The sequence below is a fragment of the Pelodiscus sinensis genome, chromosome 9 (genome assembly GCF_049634645.1).
Source record: "Pelodiscus sinensis isolate JC-2024 chromosome 9, ASM4963464v1, whole genome shotgun sequence".
Classification (NCBI taxonomy): Eukaryota; Metazoa; Chordata; order Testudines; family Trionychidae; genus Pelodiscus; species Pelodiscus sinensis.
Genome location: NC_134719.1, coordinates 47004692 through 47025839, shown reverse-complemented (window position 1 = coordinate 47025839; position 21148 = coordinate 47004692). Strand labels below are relative to the sequence as shown.

Genomic DNA, 21148 nt, shown 5'->3' with positions numbered 1-21148 from the left:
AGGGAATGTAAATAAAGGTTAAGCAATGATGATGATTTGTCTAAATCATCAAGTTTCTGTTAAATGCTTAATGTTTGACCGAACAACCTTTATTCTATTGGAAAATCTTGAGCCGCTGGATCCACATTATAGGTTATATCTACACAGCAGCATTATTTTGGAATAATTTACATTTTCTGAAATATCATAGTCCGCATCCACACTACAAGCAGTTATTCGACAATGTCGAGCTGGAGGACTTCTTACTTCAACTCCTGTAACTCTCATTTTATGAGAAGTAAGGGAAGTCAGAGGAAGAGTGCTCTACCTTGGACTTCCTACTGTGAAGGCAGTGCCAAAAGCCAATATAATCTATTTCGACTTAAGCTACGCATTTCCCGCTGTGTAGACATGCCCATACTGTGCTCTTCCTCCATTTCCTGTAGAAATTCTTCTTCCAGTTCGTGTATGAAGTTGATGCTTTGTGGCAGAGATAGATATGCTAGGTTCTTCCCCAGAAAAAAAAGCAGCACAAAGCCATGTGAGCTTTCATTATAATTTTTCCTCTTTCCCCTTAATGTAGAAACAGCAGGATCTTCAGGACCTGACATTTTTTGCTCTCAGATGATGGGCCAGAGCAAAGGGAGGTCTTTACAGGAATGATGTCTCTGCACAGTTGCCTTGCTAGCCCCTTTCTTGAGAAAGTCATAAAACTGATGTCACTGATGCCTGTCTAAATCTATACCAACCCTGAAGTTATATTCTTAGGAGATGTGAATGCATTGTGACTGTAAACTATTGAACTGCTGGTCACTTATTCAATGAAGGAGGTAACCTAGTGAGAGATGATGTGGGAAAAATAGAGGTAGTCAATGATTCACAGACAAGGTCAACTCCCAGACTCCTGCACTGGGCAGCACAGTATGGAAAGGGGGTGGGCAGCCCTCGGTAGAAAAAGAACAGGTTAAGAACTATTCAGAAATGCTGGACATACACAATTCAATGAGGCCAGATCTAATGCATTTGAGAATAATGAGGGAGTTGGCTAACGTGATTACAGGGCTATTGGCCATTATTTTTGGAAATTTGTGGTGATCAGAGGAGATCCTCGATGATTGGAAAAGGGCAATGAAATGCCCATCTTTAAAAAGGAAAGAAGGACAATCCAGGGAACTACAGACTGGTCAGCTTCACCCCAGTCCCTGGCAAAATCCCAAGCACTGCTACAGGCTGGGCATTGACTGGCTAAGCAGCAGTTCAGCAGAAATGACCTGGGGATTACAGTGGATGAGAAGCTGGATAGGAGTCAACAATGTGCCCTCATCGCGAAGAAGGCTAACCTCATAATAGGGTACATTAGGAGGAGTATTGACAGCAACTCTAGAGAAGTGATTATTCCCCGTTTTCCAGCACTGGAGAGGCCACATCTGGAGTACTGCATCCAGTTCTGGGTCCCTGATTACAGAAAGGATGTGCACGCATTGGAGAAAGTCCAGAGGAGGGCAACATAAATTATTAGGAGGCTAGAGCAATGACTTACAAGAATAGGCTGAGGGATTTGGGCTTATGACAAATTAAGTGTAAAAATATAAGAAGAAAAACCAAAAAGGAGTTTGAAGAACAGCTAGCCAAAAACACAAAAAGTAATAGTAAAATGTTTTTTAAGTAGATCAGAAGCCAGCTAAACAACCAGTGGTGCCCTTGGATGATCAATATGCTAAAGGAACACTCAAAGATGATAAAGTAATTGCAGAGAAGCTAAATGAATTATTTGCTTCGGTCTTCAAGGCTGAGGATATTGGGGAGATTCCCAAACCAGAGCCATTCTTTTTAGGTGGCAAGTCTGAGGAATTGTCCCAGATTGAGGTGTCATTAGAGGAGGTTTTCAAACAAATTGATAAACTTAACAGTAACAAGACACTGGGACCAGATGGCATTCACCCAACAATTCTCAAAGAACTCAAATGGGAAATTGCAGAACTACTAACTATGGTTCATAGCCTATCCCTTAAATCGGCTTCCGTACCTAATGACTGGAAGATAGCTAATGTGAAACCAATATTTTAAAAGAGCTATAGAGGTGAACCAGGCAATTACAGACCGGTACGTCGAACAACAGTACCGGGCAAATACATTGAAACTATAGTAAAGAATAACATTGTCAGACACGTAGAAGAACATAATTTGTTGGGGGAAAGTCAGCATGGTTTCTGTAAAGGGAAATCATGCCTTACTAATATTCTAGAGTTGTTTGAGTGGGTCAACAAACATGTGGACAAAGGGGATCCAGTGATATAATAAACTTAGATTTCTAGAAAGCCTTTGACAAGGTCCCTCAACAAAGGTTCTTAAGTAAATAAGTTTTCATGGGATGAGAGGGAGGTCCTTTTTTGGACTGATAACTAGTTAAAAGACAGGAAACAAAGGGGTAGGAATAAATAGTAAGTTTTCAGAGTGGAGAAAGTTAACTAGTGGGGTCCCCCAAGTGTCTGTCCTGGGACCAATCCTATTCAACTTAATCCTGTTTTAATGTAGGGGGATGGACTACATGATCTCTCACGTTCATTGCCAGCCCTACATTTCTATGATTCTGTGTTCCCAGCTCACCAATGTGCACATGACATGTTCTTATTTGTAATTAAAATGCAAACTCCTACCATTGCAAACTGGTGGTTGTGACCATTTTCCATCTGCTTCACAAGTCACATAACTCAGCTCCATACTTTTAAAACCTTCCACACATCTATACTGCACCCTAGAACCAGGCAGATATTGTTTCTCTTCTCTATTTATAATAGCAGCCATGTTAACTGGAGGTGGAGCTCCACATCTTACATCTGAAAGGAAAGAGAGAGAGAAATAAATGGACAAGTAGGGAAACATAGTTAATGCGGTATTGCATTGCATTGCAAAAGTGTACTTACAGATATAAGCAGGGGCTGAACTACTGCTTGCAATCAGTAGGGTTTTTTTTTAAGACTAATCTTTTCAAATATTCAGACTAGCATTGGTATGTTTTTAATAAAAGTTGAGATTCCTCAGTCCCTAGCATGATTGGGTAGGATCTGGCATGAAACTCCCACAAAGGAAAAAATGTACAATGCAAAGAGCAACATTTTTCTGAATTAGTTTACCACCGTTCTTAATGGCTTGTCTCAGCTAATGAAATGTCTGTCCATGTTCCACCCATAAGCATTCAGACACCAGACATTCAATGGTTCAATCTGTTCTTAGTTCTGGCCATATGATGGAAGACAAAAATCAATTTTTTTTAGTTAATATTGGAAAGTTAGACAGTAGTGAGGTGATGAATCAAATTTGGTTGGGACAACCAATATCAAACAACAACTGATTGTATTCAGCTGTTTCTAAGTGGAAGTCAAATTTTAGTGAGAAAAATAGAAAGCAGCATAAATTATGTCAAATTAAATGTACAAATATAAAAAGAAAAGCCAAAAAGGAGTTTGAAGAACAGCTTGCCAAAAACATTTAAAAAATAGCAAAATGGTTTTTAAGTACATCAGAAGCAGGAAGCCTGCTAAACAACCAGTGGTGACCTTGAATGATTGAGATGGTAAAGGAGCACTCAAAGATGATAAAGTTATTGCGGAGAAATTTTAATGAATTCTTTGCTTCGATCTTCATGGCAGAGGATATTGGGGAGATTCCCAAACCTGAGCTATTCTTTTTAGGTGGCAAGTCTGAGGAATTGTTCCAGATTGAGGTGTCATTAGAGGAGGTTTTCAAACAAATTGATAAACTTAACAGTAACAAGACACTGGAATCAGATGGCATTCACCCAAGAGTTCTGAAAGAACTCAGATGTAAAATTGCAGAACTGTTAACTGTGGTCAGTAACCGATCCTTTGAATCAGCTTCCATACCTAATGACTGGAAGATAGCTAATGTGATGCCAGTATATAAAAAAGCCTCTATAGGTGATCCTGACAATTACAGACCGGTAAGTCTAATGTCAGTACTGGGCAAATTAGTTGAAACTATAGTAAAGAATAAAATTGTCAGACACATAGATGAACATAATTTGTTGGAAAAAACTCAACATGGATTCTTTAAAGGAAAATCATGCCTTACTAATCTACTAGAGTTCTCTGAGGGGGTCAAAAAACATGTGGACGGGGGGATCCTGTGGATATAGTAAACTTAGATTTCCAGAAAGCCTTTGACAACCTCCCTCACCAAAGACTCTTAAGTAAAGTAACTTGTCATGGGATAAGAGGGAAGATCCTTTCATGGACTGCTAACTGGTTAAAAGACAGGACACAAAGGGTAGAAATAAATAGTAAGTTTTCTAAGTGGAGGGAAGTAATTAGTGGGGTCCCCCAAGGGTCTGTCCTGGGACCAATCCTATTAAATTCATGTATAAATGATCTAGAGGAAGGGGTAAAAAATGAGGTGGCAAAATTTGCAGATGATACCAAACTGCTCAAGATAGTTAAGACCAAAGCTAACTGTGAAGATCTTCAAAAAGACCTCACCAAACCAAGTCATTGGGCAACAAAATGGCAAATGAAATGTAATGTTTAATTTAATTTAATTTAATTTAATTTAATTGTAAAGTAATGCACATTGGAAAAAAATAATCTCAACTATACGTACAATCTGATGGGGACTACTTTGGCTACAACTACTCAAGAGAGAGATCTTGGAGTCATTGTGGATATTTCTCTGAAAACATCCACTCAATCTGTAGTGGCAGTCAAAAAAGCAAATAGAGTGTTAGGAATCATTAAAAAAGGGATAGAGAATAAGACAAAAAATGTCTTATTGACTCTTGTCACAGGGTCATGTGCCCCGCGCACATTTTGGGAGGGGAAAAATATGGCCTGGCAGCCGAGTCTGTGCTGCCCCCTGTCTGAGGGTCTGTATTTCCTAGCAGCTGAGTCTGTACTGCCCCCTTGTCTGGGAGGGTCAATATGGCCCAGTGGACTAGTCTATGCTGCCCCCTGGCTGGGAGTCGGTATGGCCCAGAAGCCCAGTCCATATCCTTTCAACATAGCTCCCCTCTATGGGGGGTCATCGTATGGGGGTAGGGAGGCCCGGGCCATCCCTCTTCACTGGGCTCCAGCCCAGGGCAGCGTTTCCCAAATTATGGGCCGCGGCCTGAAAAAAATGTCGGCCTCAGCGTGGCTGCCGGGAGGGGAATAGAGCGGGGCAGAGCAGGGCGGGCTAGGAGGAGGTGGGGGCAGGGAAAAACTGGATGCCAGGAAGCATGTTTGGGGGCACCAGGGCTGTCCCACGGAGATCCGAGTGGGCAGCCGGCGGAACCAGGGCTGTCCGGGGCGTGGGAAGGCTGGTCGGGGGAGATCAGGATGAGGAGGACAGGAGAACCAGCTGCCAGAAGCAGGGCTGGACGGGGGCAGTGAGGCTGGTCGGGGGACCGGGGCTGACTGAGGGAGATTGGTGGAGGGTGGGGGGAACCAGCCACCGGAACTAGGGCTGGAAGGGGGCAGCAGGGCTGGACTGGGGAGATTGGGAGGAGAAGCAGGGGGGACTGGGACTGATCTGGGCGCATGCACACACTACAGACCCTGGCAGACGAGTGAGTCTAGCCGGGGATTCCATTTTGCCCACACCCCCCCATACCTTCCCTCGAGTAGTTGTGAACTGCCTGGCAGGTAGACACACTCAGGCAGCGTGAGCACATCTACCAGCCAGGCAGTTCGCAGCTAAGGACTGATACACTTAATTATAATAAAACTTACCTAATTAGAAAATATCAGACATTTTATATGTCTGGTAATTTCTCAATTTGTTTCCCGGACAAAACCCTCAAATACCAGACTGACCGGTACAAAACCGGACACCTGGAAACCCTACTCCTCCTTATACCCTCTCTCCTAGCCAGATACCCTACCCCCAGTCTGCTCCTGCTCCCACCTCCTGGAGTGCCCATGCGGGGCTGGGTACCCCAAGCCCTGGCACAGGCTGGGTGGAGGATGCAGCCGGGTGAAACACTGAAAATATATTCATTTTTCATTCTTTTTTTTATATGCATTTATATTTTGGGGCTGCAAAAAACAGTACTGAAAAAAACGGGTTCCAACTAAAGTAAAAAGTTTGGGAAACCCTGATCTAGTCAGCTTTCTATCCACCTTACAGTCCACTTATCCAATCCATATTTCCTAACTTGCTGGCAAGAATATTGTGGGTGACCTTATCAAAAGCTTTCCTAATGCTGGCACTGGGGGCTTTGGGAGGACCAGAAACTACTCATTTGAATATTCATAATTTTCTTAATGAATATGCAAATATGCAAATGAATATTACCAGTCCTCCAAAAGCTCATGAATGGATTTACTGGTCCCCATGTCAAACAGTTTGGGAACCCCGGCCCAGCGCTCTATGTGTATGTCTACACTAGCCCCCCAGTTCGAACTAGAGTGGCTAATGTAGACATTCGAACTTGCAAATGAAGCCTGGGATTTAAATATCCCGGGCTTCATTTGCATGTTTCTGGGTGGGCGCCATTTTTAAATCCGCTTAGTTCGAAGTGACTGCCCGCGGCTACACGCGACAGTCAGAAGTTAATCCGAACTAAGTCCTTAGTTCAGATTAACTGTTACTCCACCTGCAATGAACAGTGGAGGCCGGGGGGGTAGCTGAGGTGTCTCCAGCTGGCACTGGGACTCTAGAGGCAGATGCAGCTCTGTCTGCAGCTGGTTTGGCTGCTCTGGCTCATCCTGCAGGAGTGGTTGCTCCTTCGCTCTGGCAGGAGCTCCTTCCCGTTTCATTGTCTGCCCTTACTGAGCTGCTTCAGTGGCCTTTATACTGCCTCTGGAGTTGGAGCATGCTGAGCAGGGCCACGGGGGAGGGGCCCTCTCAGCCCAGCAAGCCTGGTTAACTCCTTCACTGCCAGAGCAGGATTGGCTCACCCTGTCACATCTCTGTAAAAAACCATGGTATGCCCACATCTTGATTACTGTGTACAGATGTGATTGCCTCATCTCAAAAAAGATATATTGGCATTCAGAAAAGGGCAACAAAAATGATTAGGGGTTTGGAACTGTCCCAATATGAAGAGAGATTAAAAAAACTTGGAGTTTTCAGCTTAGAAAAAAGGAGGCTAAGGAGGGATATGATAAAGGTTTATAAAATTATGACTGGTGTGAAAAAAAGTGAATAAGGAAAAGTTATTTTCTTATTCCCACAATATAAGAACTAGGGGTCACCAAATAAAATTAATAGGCAGCAGGTTTAAAACAATCAAAAGGAAGTTTTTCTTCACTTAGTGCACAGTCAACCTGTGGAATGCCTTGCCAGAGAATGCGGCGAAGGCTAGGACTTTAACAGGGTTCAAAAAAGAGCTAGATAGATTCATGGAGGTTAATTCCATCAATGTCTATGAGCCAGGATGGGTAGGAATGGTGTGTCTAGCCTCTTTCTGGAAACTGGAGTTGTACATTCCAAACTAGTAGTGTGCATCATTGCTGTCTTAGCTCTAACATTGTTAGTGCTCTTCTTACATGAAGAAAAAAAGGGAGCTTCTTCTGGATGAGGAGGCTGAAGTGCTGGACAATTTGTACTCCTTTAACTGGATCAGAGATAAAGAATAATGTCTTCTCTATAGTTCCTTTCGACCTTTGGATGATACTGAGTCTGGTGCTGTTGGAATCACAGTATGGCCGGTGGCTGGGTTCTAAATGAGGACACAAAGCTGCTTCCATCAAACATCTCAAAGCCAAAGTTCTTTGAACTTCTTTGACCTGTTTTTAAACCCCATATAAATAGACTACTTATGCCTAATGTGTTCTTCTCCTTTCCAGCAGTGGGGCCAATGACTCTTGGATTTATTACCGACAAAGCAGCACTTAAATTCCAAGGGTGGGACATGCACTGATACTGAACATAAAGCTCAAAGAAAAACAAGCCAAAAAGAAAATAATTTAAAATGAACACCACTAGCTAAATTTCAGCTATACTTAATATTTTACAAAACCATAATGCTAGAAAGATTTCCAATGGGAAAGTGTGAGAGAAGTTCATCCTGTCCATCTATGGGTGGCAAGAAGGATTTGAGGGGGTCAGAGAAGGAAGAAATTGAGGGGGGTCTGCCTATTTATGCACTTACCTGTGAGCATGAGTATACAGCACATTCATGAACCACCTCAAAAGGTACCACTATGGGAATATGTTCTCTGGTTTCAAGGAACTAATGCATGCACACCCAAAATGGAATGGTGAGGTGCAAGCACTTGTAGATATAGAGTCTCTCATGGATCACAAATTCAGTGAGTGAAAAGTGTGATATTGTGATAGAAAGGGAAAAGGTCACGCTGGGAAGTATGATCAGGAATGTCATATGTAGTACAAAACGGGAAGGTACATTTTCCATCCTAACTAATTTCTAAGGGTATGTCTAAACTACAGCGTTAATTCAAACTAACTTAGTTTGAATTAGTTAATCTAGACCCAAAAACTAATTCAAATTAGCATTTTGCTAATTTGAACTAGCACGTCCACACTGATTGGACGCTGGGTCACATTTAAGGGAAGCTCAAATCGGTTCCTGCAGGGCATCAGGTCAGTAGTTGCTATGTGTGGCTACTGTCTGAGGCTATCTGAGGCTCATGCTTAAAGGGACCCCGCCCCTGGACAGCCAGTTCTCAGCTTTTCCACTTGCTTGCTTACCTCACCAAGGGACAGCAAAGTGTTTTCCTCCCTGCCTGCCTGTGTCGGTGGTTCCCATTGGGGACACCGCCGCAGTTGGCAACATGGAGCCAGAGCTCACCCTGGGCATTCTGGTGCAGTTCTTGGACTTGCTACTGCAAGCCTGCCAACAATGGCTGGAGGCTGCCTGGCACCATCTGGTGCACGTCAGCCCCCTGCCTCCCCACCTGGCCTCCTTGGGGCCGTGGAGGAGCAGCAGAACATGCCCCACCGCATCTGGTGTCTGGACACCAGCAGCGACTGGTGGGATCGCATCATCCTGGAGCGCTGGGGAGACAGACAGTGGACCCAGAACTTCAGGATGAAGAAGGAGACCTTCCTGGAGCTCTGCGAGTGGCTCACCCCTGTTCTGCAGTGACGGGACACTCGCATGAGGCCCACCATCCCCGTCCAGAAGCGTTTGGCTATCGACCACTAGGAGCTCTCCACGCTGGATAGCTACCGAACCATCAGGAACCAGTTCGGTGTGGGGAGATCCACCGTCAGAGCAGTGCTCATGCAGGTATGCTCATCCAAGGGTTCTAAAAGAACTCAAATGGGAAATTGCTTTGCTATTATCTGTGGTTTAAATCGGCTTCTGTACCTAATGACTGGAAGGTAGCCAACGTGACACCAATATATAAAAAGGGCTCTAGAGGCGATCCTGGCAATTACAGACCGATAAGTCTAACTTCAGTACCAGGCAAATTAGTCAAAACAATAGTAAAGAATAAAATTGTGAAGCATGTAGAAGAACATAATTTGTTGGACAAAAGTCAACATGGTTGCTGTAAATTGGTTGTAAAGATAATGGCTCAAATATCACCTCAGTCAGCTGCTTCAGTATTCTACAAGGCATTTCCTCAGACCCTGGTGATTTAAAGACATGTAACTTGTATAAGTCATTTTTAATTTGTTCTTTCCCTATCTGATCCTATCCCATTTTCACTGGCATTCACTGTGTTAGGCATTCAGTCACCAGCAACTTCGGTGAAAACCAAAACAAAGTCATTAGGCCCCTATCAGGGCTGTTTCCCACTCTAGCACTCCCAGTGGAGAGGATGGGGGCCTGCAAGAGACCTTAAATAAAAGAAAAAACCCTTTATTCTTGAATTCAGAAAGAAAGCAACAGGACTTTTCCCAGAGGAATACCCCTAAGCTCCTTTAGCACAAGGGAACTTGAAAACAAAGAAAAATAACTGCAGTCTCTGGTAGCTGACCTCTTAGGCTACGTCTAGACTGCATCCCTCAAAGAATAAAATTATGAGGTATGTAGACGAACATAATTTGCTGGACAAAAGTCACCATGGTTTCTGTAAAGGGAAATCCTGTTTTACTAATCTATTAGGGTATGTCTACATTACCCCCCTAGTTCGAACTAGGGGGGGTAATGTAGTCATACAGAGTTGCAAATGAAGCCCGGGATTTAAATTTCCCGGGCTTCATTTGCAGAAAGCCGGCCGACGCCATTTTTAAATGCCAGCTAGGTCGAACCCTGTGCCGTGCGGCTACACACGGCACAGACTAGCTAGTTTGGATTAAGCTTCCTATCCGAACTAGCTGTACGCCTCGTGGAACTAGCTAGTCCGAGCCACGTGTAGCCGCGCGGCACAGGGTCTGACCTAGCCAGCATTTAAAAATGGCGCCGGCCAGCTTTATGCAAATGAAGCCCGGGAAATTCAAATCCCGGGCTTCATTTGCAACTGCGGATGACTACATTACCCCCTCTAGTTCGAACTAGGGGGGTAGTGTAGACATGCCCTTAGAGTTCTTTGAAGGGGTTAACAAACATGCGGATAAGGGGGATCCAGTAGATGTAGTATATTTAGATTTTCAGAAAGCTTTTGACAAAGTCCCTCACCAAAGGCTCTTGTGTAAATTACATGGCCATGGGATAAGAGGGAAGGTCCTTTCTTGGATTGAGAACTGGTTAAAAGATAGGAAACAAAGGGTAGGAATAAATGGTAAATTTTCAAATTGGAGAGGGGTAACTAGTGGTGTCCCCCAAGGGTCACTCCTGGGACCAATCCTTTTCAACTTATTCATAAATGATCTGGAGAAAGGGGTAAGCAGTGAGGTAGTAAAGTTTGCAGATGATAAACTGTATAGGATAGTCAAGACAGAAGCAGACTGTGAGGGACTCCAAGAAGATCTCACCAAACTGAGTGATTGGGCAACAAAATGGCAAATGAAATTTAATGTGGATAAGTGTAAAGTAATGTACATTGGGAAAAATAACCCCAACTATATGTACAGTATGATGGGGGCTAATTTGGCTATGACAAATCAGGAAACTAATTACAAGTATTAACAGTGAAATACCAGGGTCACAAGGCTTTTGAACATACAGTGTGTCCTTGGGTACATTTCTTAACAATTTCCAGGGTTTTGGTACACAATCATGCACATTGAACATTGTTACAATTCTTAGTAACAGCAGTACAGTGGTCATGGAAGTTAACATAAGTAGCAGGAACAAATGCATCCTAGGTGTACATTGACAATTCTGACCTTTTAGATTTAAAAAATTGCAGCCTTCCTTGGTGAACGCAAGTCTTGCTCCTCCCCCTTGCCCTGTGGGGTTAAGTTCAAAACTCCCTCTTCCAAAGACAAAGGCTTGGCTGGGTGTGCCTCCCCCACTCACAATGGCCATGGGATTTTCTTTCTCTCCATGGCTAGTCATGAAGCAATTTGTCCAGACAGTACCCTGGCACCCTGCTTTCAATCTAGTTTTCCAAGTGGGCCACTGCTTCACAGCGACAGGACCTAGGTGAACTGGCCTGATAGACTTATGGATCTCTGGTCCCTTCACAGAATCCAACTGGAAACATTCATGTCTCAGCCACACACACTTTCCCACAAGCTGGTCCAACACAATCACTTGGTCACCAGAGGGCTGGTTCATCTCCCTGGCTATCCTCACTCCATCTGAAACAACCTCCAGTCCCCCTGCAACTTCCTTACCCTTGTCCCCACTGGACCTTTCTAACCTTAAGTCACTTTTACCCCCCTCAGGCACAGCAACCTGCTGGCCCACCTCACCATAAGGATCCTCTTCCTGATGACTTCCTGCAAGCGAAAGCTCATCTTCCCCTGGCTCTACAGCAGCCTCACCCTGCTGAGCCACCACCAACTCCTCCCATGATCCCTCTTTCCCCTGAACAGGCAGGTCTTCACACAGCCCCCCTTCAGGAAAACACACAGACTCCTCTGGGGGAAGATCTGAGACCTCCCCCTCCTCCTTCTGGGCTTCAGCTGTCCCCAGAGCTAAATCTGGGCCCACAAAACTCTCCTCAGCCAAACGACTGGGAAGAAACCCTTCCCTCACATGCATACTTCCCTCCTCAGCAGTCAAACTGCCAGGCTCCACACACAGAGGTTGCTCCCACTGAACACCCTCCAGAATATGATCTTTTTCCCCAACTAAACTTTCACTCTGGCCAGCCACTCCAGACTGCACCCGAGGGACACTTTCCCGAAACAGGGCCGGGAGGGCACAAAAATCTGCCCAAAAATCTGACTCCAGCCTCTCCTCTGAGGCTCCAGGCAGACATGTAGAGGCCTCACTCACAGACACACAACTATCTCTTTCAGGCAAACATTGAGGAAAACTTTTACCTGGCTCCCCATAGGCCTGACTAGCCACAGACAACTTCCCAGATTCACACTCACTCCCTTCACAAACCTCATACATGTCCTGAGGCTGGATTAAGGTATCAGCCTGATCACAAGAGCATGTACTGGGTTCCTTCCCTGCCCTAGTCTAGTCTAGCTATCCAGTTGTCCCGAAAGCTAACAAAAAAACAAACTGTTTGGGTAGGTCTGTGTCTGGCTAAAGGTCTGCCCCTCCCTGAGGCAGCCCAGAAACAAAAGAAAAAACAAAAGGAAAACTGCAAAGCTTGCAACTCAAAAGAAAACTTGTGCCCTTTTAAAAATCCTGGGTTCTCAAAATAATTCCACCGCTATGCCACCATGTCATGGCTCCTTCCCCACTCTGGCATGATAAATGCAGAAGTGGGGGCCAGCAAGTGTACCCCAAAGCCTTATCTACCAGGCTTTCGTATCAAACTCCCCCCAAAATCTTAAAAACCTAGATCTTGGGACTAAAACTTCCGCTACCACCACCCAAATGTTGATAAAGAAATCAGGGGAAAGATCATTTGGGAAATCTTACCCCTAAAATAAAAAACAAGGCACACAATTAACCACTGCCAGGTTAATAAAAAGAAAAGAAAGAACTTTTATTATTACAACAATATTCCTGTTGCAAACATAATGACTAGATAGGGAGGTAACAAAATATACTCATGGAGAAACTCCATGGGCCTAGAACTTAGTTACAAAGAAAAGCCAAAACATCTTTTAAACAGTGCCAGATCTCAGATCCCATACCCAATCCATAAAACAATAAAACCTAACGAAACTACCTAAGCTTTACCCTACTTACAGAAAATGAAGAATGGTGTCTTGGAGAGAGAGAGACATGCTTGTCCCTCTCTGTAGCTGCAGAGAACTTTCCCAGAGAGACAAAAGGGAGAAAGAAAAAAAACCCAAATTCCTTTGTCCCAGTTTGAAAAATCCCACCTACATTCCTATTGGTCACTCCACCTGGCTAGGTGTAGTTAACCCCTTAATCCCCAGGCTGCTGGCTAACCCTCATAATCATGACAAGGGGGCCTTCAGATGATTGAAAGCATGGATTAGATGCCTCCTCACCCGCCTCGACCTCGCCAAGCACAATATGCCTCCCGTGGTGGCAGCATGTTGTGTGCTGCACAATTTGTGTGAGCGAAATGGGGAGGCTTTCCTGCCAGCCTGGATGGCTGAGGCTGAGCGCATGGCTGACCACTATGCTCAGCCCCGCACCGCCACCATCTGGGAGGCCCAGCGGGGGGTTGTCCAGATCCGGGAAGCCCTGCGGGAGAGTTTCCAGGTGGAGGAGGAGGACTGAACTCTCCCTGCATGCTCCATTGGGGCCTTCTTCCACCCTCCCCTCCTTCCCCTTTCCCATCCCTAACCCGCCTTCCTAATGTTAAATAAAGACACCTGTTTTGAAAACAACAATCTCTTTTTATTTTACATAACTGGGGTGGGGGGAGGGAGGAATGTCGGTGGAAGAAGGAAGGGGGAAACCTGGGAGGAGGGACCTAGAAGGGGGAGGCAGGCGAGGAAGGGAAGGGAAAGCTCAGGGTTGGGGGTTCTCTTGGCTCTCCTTTCTTGCAGCACTGCAGGTGTGGGAGTGGTGGGGGGGAGTGGGTGTAGAGGGTGGGGCAGGAGGGGTGCAGAGGAAGCAGGAGGGGGAGCAGAGGTGTGAGGAGGAGCGAGAGCTGGGGCGGCCACAGGGGCCGGAGCAGGAGAAGGCAGGAACCTGTCCACCAGAGTCTGGAGGTGGCCTCTGAGGGCATGGCCCTGCACCTCCAGTGCCTTCAAGTTCCGCTGCCACAGCCACAGGTCCTCCTGGACCCAGAGGTTCTGAGTGCGGAGCTTGTGCTCCAGAAGCTGCAGATGTTGCCGCTGGTAGTCCTTGAGGTTGCGAGTGCGCCTGCTGGCCCGGGTGCGGGTGGCTGTTCCAGATGGGGTGGTGCACCCTGCACTCCCAGGTGCTGCAGCTGTGGTGAAACAAGAGCAGTGGTCAGTTCTCCCTGGGGACACAGTTGGTGAAACCCAGCCCCACTCTTCAAGGCGAGGTCAGCGTGTGGGGAATGGGCCAGGGCCCCCGCATGACATCCAGCTGCTGCTCCATGGTGGGCAAGGCACAGACGCATGGACCCTGGGCTCCCTCTCCTCCCACCCCCACCCCCCATACACATAAGGGGAGCATGATGGCACTCACATGTGGAGTCCTCCTCAGCCTCAGACGACACAGCCAATGTGCTCTGTGGGGTGCCTTGGGGATCCTGGTTCCTGGGCAGGCTCCCTGCAGGCTCCCGGCTCTCGGCATCTTCCTCCTCCTCCTTGGTGTCAGGGATGGGGCCCTCTGGCCCGGGGTCAATCACCACCCGGGGGGGAATGGACGGCATGAGCCTCCAGGATGTGGTCCAGGGCCTCAAAGTGGGGGCAGGCCTCCGGGTCGGCCCCTGGCTGGGAGGCTCTGGAGTAGGACTGCCACAGGTCCTTGACCTTGCTGCGGACCTGCTCCCGGGTCCACATGTGGCCTCTGGTGGCCAGGCTGGTAGCCATGTGGCTATAGATGGCCGCCTTCCTGTGGCTAGTGTGGAGATCGTGGACTTTGGAGGCTTCCCCCCAAACCTCAATGAGGTCCATGATCTCCACACCAGCCTGGTCCCGGGAAGAGGCGGAGGGCTGGGTGGCAGCGGGGGGCTGGCTCATCTTGTGCCAGGTGCAGAGTCTGCTGGCTGGTGTTGGCAGGCTTGCACCTGGCACGGGCACTGTAGCCAGACCGTGGCCCTTTAAGAGCTCCGGGGCCGGGAGGGGGGCAGAAGAGTTTTACTGGCTTGGCCCAGAATGGCCACCAGGGCTAGCTGGGGAGGGCTAGCCTCCACCTAGTTTGAATTAAGTCGCTACACAGCCCTTAATTTTGACTACTTAATTCGAACTAGGCGTTAGTCCTTGTAGAATGAGGTTTACCTAGTTCGAATTAAGCGCTCCGCTAGTTCAATTTAAATTCGAACTACCAGTTTGCATGTGTAGCACCTATGAAAGTTAATTCGAACTAACGACTGTTAGTTCGAATTAACTTTGCAGTGTAGACATAGATAGTTAAGTCCCCATACTTTGGAAGGTTATGGAATCCCCATCATTGGAGGTTTTCAGAAGAACTTAACTTTCAGGGATTTTCTAAGATACTTAATTCTGCTTTAATGTAGGGAGATGGACTACATGATCTCAAGTTCATCGCCAGCCCTACATTTCTAAGATTGTGTGTTCCCAGCTCACCAATGTGAACATGTTCTTACTTGGAAATAAAATGCAAACTCCTACCATTGCAAACTGGTCATTGTGACCATTTCCATCTGCTTCACACGTCACATATCTCAACACCATACTTCTAAATCCTTCCTGACATTTATGTTAGAGTGAGAGAGTGTTATATCTTTTTATATTTGTAATTTAGGTTTAATAATGTAGTAATGTAAGGTAACATATTTAACGTTTAACATTTTATTAATTAAGCTCTTTAGTTAAATGTACATGTCTTTGTTTTAAAGTTTAGTGAGTTTAGTAAGTCAAGAGACAGAGTTTTGGTATTGTGTCTATGTTAATGAGATTAGAGGAATGCTGAAAGCTGGAGTTTTAATTGTTTGATTTACAATGTCTTTTTCTTTGCTCAAAATGAGATGCTGTTGTTTATGCTTTTCTTTGAAGGTCCTTGTAAAGATTGTTTATGGGTGAAAGTGTTATGTATGTGTCAAGATAAAGGTGTGAAGGTCATCCTCAGAGCCAGATGGCCAAGGAAGGAGGGGTGATACGGGTGAAGACAGACTGACTGGCATCAGAAGAACCATCACTGTGTATCCAAGGTCAAGGATTGACAGATTGATAGCTCTACAGTGAAGGTAGAATCCCTAAAGGACAATTGTTTATAGAATGAGCTTTTCAGAGAACAAGGAAAGAGGATTATAAAAGCAAGGTGCCTTGCTATGGGTCTTTGGGTTCATCTTGCCACCAACTCCAGGAGAGCATCGGATTGTGACCGACAAAGGCCCTGCTCCCACTCTGTGATCGACCTAGCTGGCCACTAGATTGATCCAGGCTCTGGACTGGTAACTATAACATCGTCTGGCAGGACTGTGTGTGTATGGTGCCTGTGTGTGAGTGACTGAAAAGCATATGCTACTGCTGTATTCTCAATAAATGTGGTGTACTGCCTTCTCCCCTATAAAAGATCTTGTGTGCTTTGTTTAAGCATAACATTTATATTGCACCCTAAGTGCACAGTACTCTTGACTAGAAATATGGGATACCGCTTAATAAAAAGGCACTCCTCCAAAGGAAGGTTTATTTATTTATTGTGCCAATTTTGTAGACTATTCTGTTGTGAAATACCCCAGAGTGATAGATCCTTAAAACCAGAGGATAGTAACTAAGAAACCTAAAGCAAGAATAATCACCAGAAAAATCTGGAAGATTTTGTGCTCTGATGCTTTCCTCACTAATGCACTTGGGGAGAGGAGTCCATCCTTCTTTGAGGCACTGTATAGCCCCCTTTTCATTTTGTTCTGGAATCATGTGATCACCTGTATGTAAAGTAATAATAATCCCCAGAAAGTTCTTAAGATTTTGTGCTCTGGTGCTTTACTCACTAATGCACTTGGGGAGAGGAGTCCATCCTTCTTTGCGGCATTGTATATTCCCCTCCTCATTTCCTTCAGGTGTCGTGTAACCAGCCAGACACCTGTCTGTATCTTCTTCATTTAAATCAAATCTGTCCTTATTTTGGGTGTAATAACCATAGTCTATCTAAGCTTTTTCACGTTTCTAAAATAGAGAATGACATTACCTGAAGATAAATACTGTTAATTCTTCAGGTGGTTTTTTTTGTAAGAATCAGCTGACTATAGAAGAGGTACATCTGAAATGAAATGGAGCATCACTATTTTAAAAGTTTTTGAACAACCCATTCCTTCAGACTTTTGAAAGTGGGAGAGGAACACAAGAAATCATCAGCGTGCATGCCAGTGTTTCTTGTCTCTCAGATCATTCCTGATACTGACTTGCCAAAGCTAATCTCAAGAATGGTTGGGCTGAAAATGGTTATTTTGGTTCCAACACTGCTGGCTCTTATTTTGTGAGAAAAGTTCTGCCTTTTTATTCTGTGCTGATGATGGGAAGCAGCTTCATAGTTTATGCACCTGACAAATCATAAGGGGCTCATCAGTGAGAAAGACAGTGATGAAATATCATTATCACTTAATCTGCCTTCTTCAGGGACAGCCTTTTTCCCACTGCAGTACTTCCACAGTTGTGATCAATACAACATACATACTGGATCCCCTCAGTTTGAATGACAGGATGTAACCAACAGGATATTATCCATGAGAGGCATTCACATTTTGGAATTCCCTCCAGGATATTATTTTCTTAAACCCCAGAAACATGCTCATCTTGTCACAGAAGACAACGACATGCCTCATACATATTCCAAGGTCTTCACAATCTAACTTTTAGAAATAACACAGCAAATGGGGGGTGGCAGATAGCGGGAAACAGCTGGGTGAAGAAGTTTGAGAGTTACAGAAATACAGTCATGGCATTGGCATGTCAAGTCACCTGATAGAACTAGTATTTTTGAATGTATATTAGGCATGTCTACAGTTTTTTAACCAGCCCCTCAATAGAAGATAAATATTGCTTACTTTTATAGATACATCTTGGAGGAGGCATCCAGTTATTCTTTGTACATACAGCTTTGGCTTCTGGATTTTCAGGTCTATAATCACGCCAACATTCATATGAAATTTCATCATCTTCTTTATATCTCCAATAACGAAGTAGAAAATGGCCATTTGCTAAATAATTAGTATCACATATTTCTAAAAAAAGGGAAGAAAAGATGTGAGTTCAGGGAGCAAATGAAAGTCAAACATTTAACAAAGAAAAAAAGAAAACAAAAATAAACTAATCACAGTTGAGGAATCACCTGCTAAGGTGGAGGAGGAAAAGCCTGGTCCCCCCAAGACTGGGAGGTCTGCAGCCACAACTCCCAGGAGGAAACATAGGGGAGTGGTGATTGGGGACTTTTTTTGAGGGGGATGGGATCACTCATCTGACATCCTGATATGGCATTCCAAGTGCTATATGAGACATTAAAGAGGGATTGTCAAGGAATATCTGAACCTCTGATTACTACCCCCATGCTACTAACCATTGTGGGCACTAAAACTATTGTGAGGCATGACCCTCAGAAGATCAGAAGTGACAAGAGGGCTCTGGGAGAAAGAGTGAAGGGGTTGGGAGAATCGGTGGTGTTCTCTTCTATCTTTTCAGTCAATGGTTGGAGTGGAAGAAGAGACAGATGCATCCTGGTAATACTGGCTGCAAAGTTCATATCAAAAGGAGAGTTTTGGCTTCCTTGACCACAGGATCTTGATCCAGGAAGAATAAGCAGTAAACAGAGATGGGGGTCACCTATCAAGGAAGGGGAAGAGCATATTTGGATACAGACTGGCTAACTTAGGGTATGTCTACACTACAAAGTTAGTTCGAACTAATGGACGTTAGTTCGAACTAACTTTCATAGGCACTACACTAGCACTCCATTAGTTTGAATTTAATTCGAACTAACGGAGCGCTTAGTTCGAACTAGGTAAACATCATTCCACGAGGATTAAGCCTAGTTCGAACTTACTAGTTCGAATTAAGGGCTGTGTAGACCCTTAATTCGAACTAGTGGGAGGCTAGCCCTTCCCAGCTTGCCCTGGTGGCCACTCTGGCCAACACCAGGCAAACTCTACTGCCCCCCTCCCGGCCCCGGAGCCCTTAAAGGGCCACGGGCTGGCTACACAGTTTGTGCCAGTTGCAAGGCTGCCAGCACCCATGCCAGCACACCCAGCAGCTGACACCCATGAGCCAGCCACCCGATGCCCCCCAGCCCTCCCCCTCTTCCCGGGACCAGCCTGGCGGCTCCCAGGACCCTGCCCAGGGCCGCAAGAGGCGGGCACCCGCGTGGTTTAGTGCGGAGATCGTGGACCTCATCGAAGTTTGGGGGGAAGCCTCCAATGTCCACGATCTCCGCACTAGCCACAGGAACGCGGCAGTCTACGGCCGCATGGCTGCCAGCCTGGCCGCCAGGGGCCACCAGCGCAGCTGGGAGCAGGTGCGCTGAAAAATCAAGGACCTGCAGCAGTCCTACTCCTGGGCCTGCCTGCCAGGGGCCGACCCGGAGGCGTGCCCCCACTTCCAGGCTCTGGACCGCCTCCTGGGGGCTCATGCCGTCCCTGCCCCCTGGGACGTGATAGACCCCGGGGCAGAGGGACCGCTCCAGGAGACGGAGGAGGAGGAGGAGGGCTCCAAGAGCCAGGAGCCTGCCAGCAGTCTGCCCAGGACCTGGGACCCCCGAGGCACCCCACAGAGCCGCTCACCTGTGTCGTCTGAGGCCAGGGAGGCGTCAACCTGTGAGTACCATCGTGCTCCCCTATGTGTACGGGGGGCTGGGGCGAGAGGGAGCCCTGGGACTGTGCGTCTGGGCCTTGCCCACCATGGAGCAGCAGCTGGGGATCCTGCAGGGGCCCTGGCCTTGCAGAGGGGAGCTGGGTTTCACACACCTGGGCCCCTGGGGTAATTGACCGCTGTTCTGGTTTCACCACAGCCGCAGCACCTGGGCCTGCACGGCGCACCACCCTGCCTGCAGCAGCTGCCCGTGCCCGGGCAAGCAGGAGAGCCAGGAACCAAGAGGAGTACCAGAGGCGGCACCTCCAGTTCCTGGAGCAATAGCTCTGTCTCCAGGACCACTGGGTCCAGGAGGACCTGAGGCTGCGCTGGAGGAGCTTGGAGGCACTGGAGGAGCAGGGCCGTGCCCTCAGAGGCCACCTCCAGAGCCTGCTCAACCGCTTCCCAATTCCTCCTGCTCCCCCTGCTCCCCCTCCCCCTGTTCCCCCTGCTCCTCCTCCTGCTCCTGCTCCTGCTTCCTCCACACCCCCGTCCCTCCTGCCCCCCCCCACAACCATTCCCCACCAACGCCCCCGGACCTGCAGCGTTGTGAGACAGGAGAGGCAGCCGGACCCCCACCCCTTAGCTTTCCTTTCCCTTCCTCCCTTCCCTCCCCTTCCAGCACCCTCGTCCCAGGTTTCCCCCTCCCCTCTTCCACCGTCCTTCCTCCCTCCCTCCCCCCACCCCAGTTATGTAAAATAAACAGACGTTTTTGTTTGAAAAACAGGTGTCTTTATTTGACAGTAGGTAGGGAGGGGAAAGGGGAAGGGGGTAGGGTGGAAGAAGGCCCCAGTGGGGCATGCAGGAAGAGGTCAGTCCTCCTCCTCCACCAGGAAGCTCTCCCGCAGGGCTTCCCGGATCCGGACGGCCCCCCGCTGGGCTTCCCGGACGGCGTCGGTGCGGGGCTAACCGTAGTGTCCAGCCATGCGGTCAGCCTCAACCATCCAGGCTGGCAGGAAAGCCTCCCCATTTCGCTCACATAAATTGTGGAGCACACAACATGCTGCCACCACGGGAGGGATGTTGTGCTCGGCCAGGTCCAGACGGGTGAGGAGGCATCAAGAGCGGGCTTTCAGTTGCCCGAAGGCCCCTTCCACCATGATGCAGGCCCTGGTCAGCCTGGCATTGAAGGCCTGGCGGGAGGGATTGAGGTGCCCCGTGTAGGGCTTTATCAGCCACGGCTGCAGTGGGTAGGCGGCATCCCCCACCAGGCACAGGGGCATGTCCACGTCCCCGACCCTGATGTGGCGGTCGGGGAAGAAGGTCCCGGCCTGCAGCCGCTGGCACACAGAGGAGTTGCGGTGCACCCGGGCGTCGTGTGCTTTGCCGGACCAGCCCACATTAATGTCCGTGAACTGTCCCCGGTGGTCACACATGGCCTGCAGGAGGATGG

At 47.1% G+C, this 21148-nt stretch overlaps 1 protein-coding gene across 5 annotated transcripts in view; it reads right to left on the bottom strand.

Annotated features, from left to right (window-relative positions):
• Positions 1-21148, bottom strand: part of LOC102457151 (complement factor H-like) — a 72814-nt gene that overhangs the window by 20104 nt on the left and 31562 nt on the right. For 3 of the 5 annotated variants that reach the window (XM_075936707.1, XM_075936705.1, XM_075936706.1), the window contains exons 9-10: positions 17964-18140; positions 2637-2816 (exon numbers count right to left, since the gene is read on the bottom strand). In XM_075936707.1, coding sequence (XP_075792822.1) covers positions 2637-2816; positions 17964-18140 — 357 coding nt within the window. Of the gene's footprint in view, positions 1-2636; positions 2817-13707; positions 14256-17963; positions 18141-21148 lie in introns of those variants that run through there. The other 2 variants (XM_075936708.1, XM_075936709.1) reach the window with 2 other exon arrangements.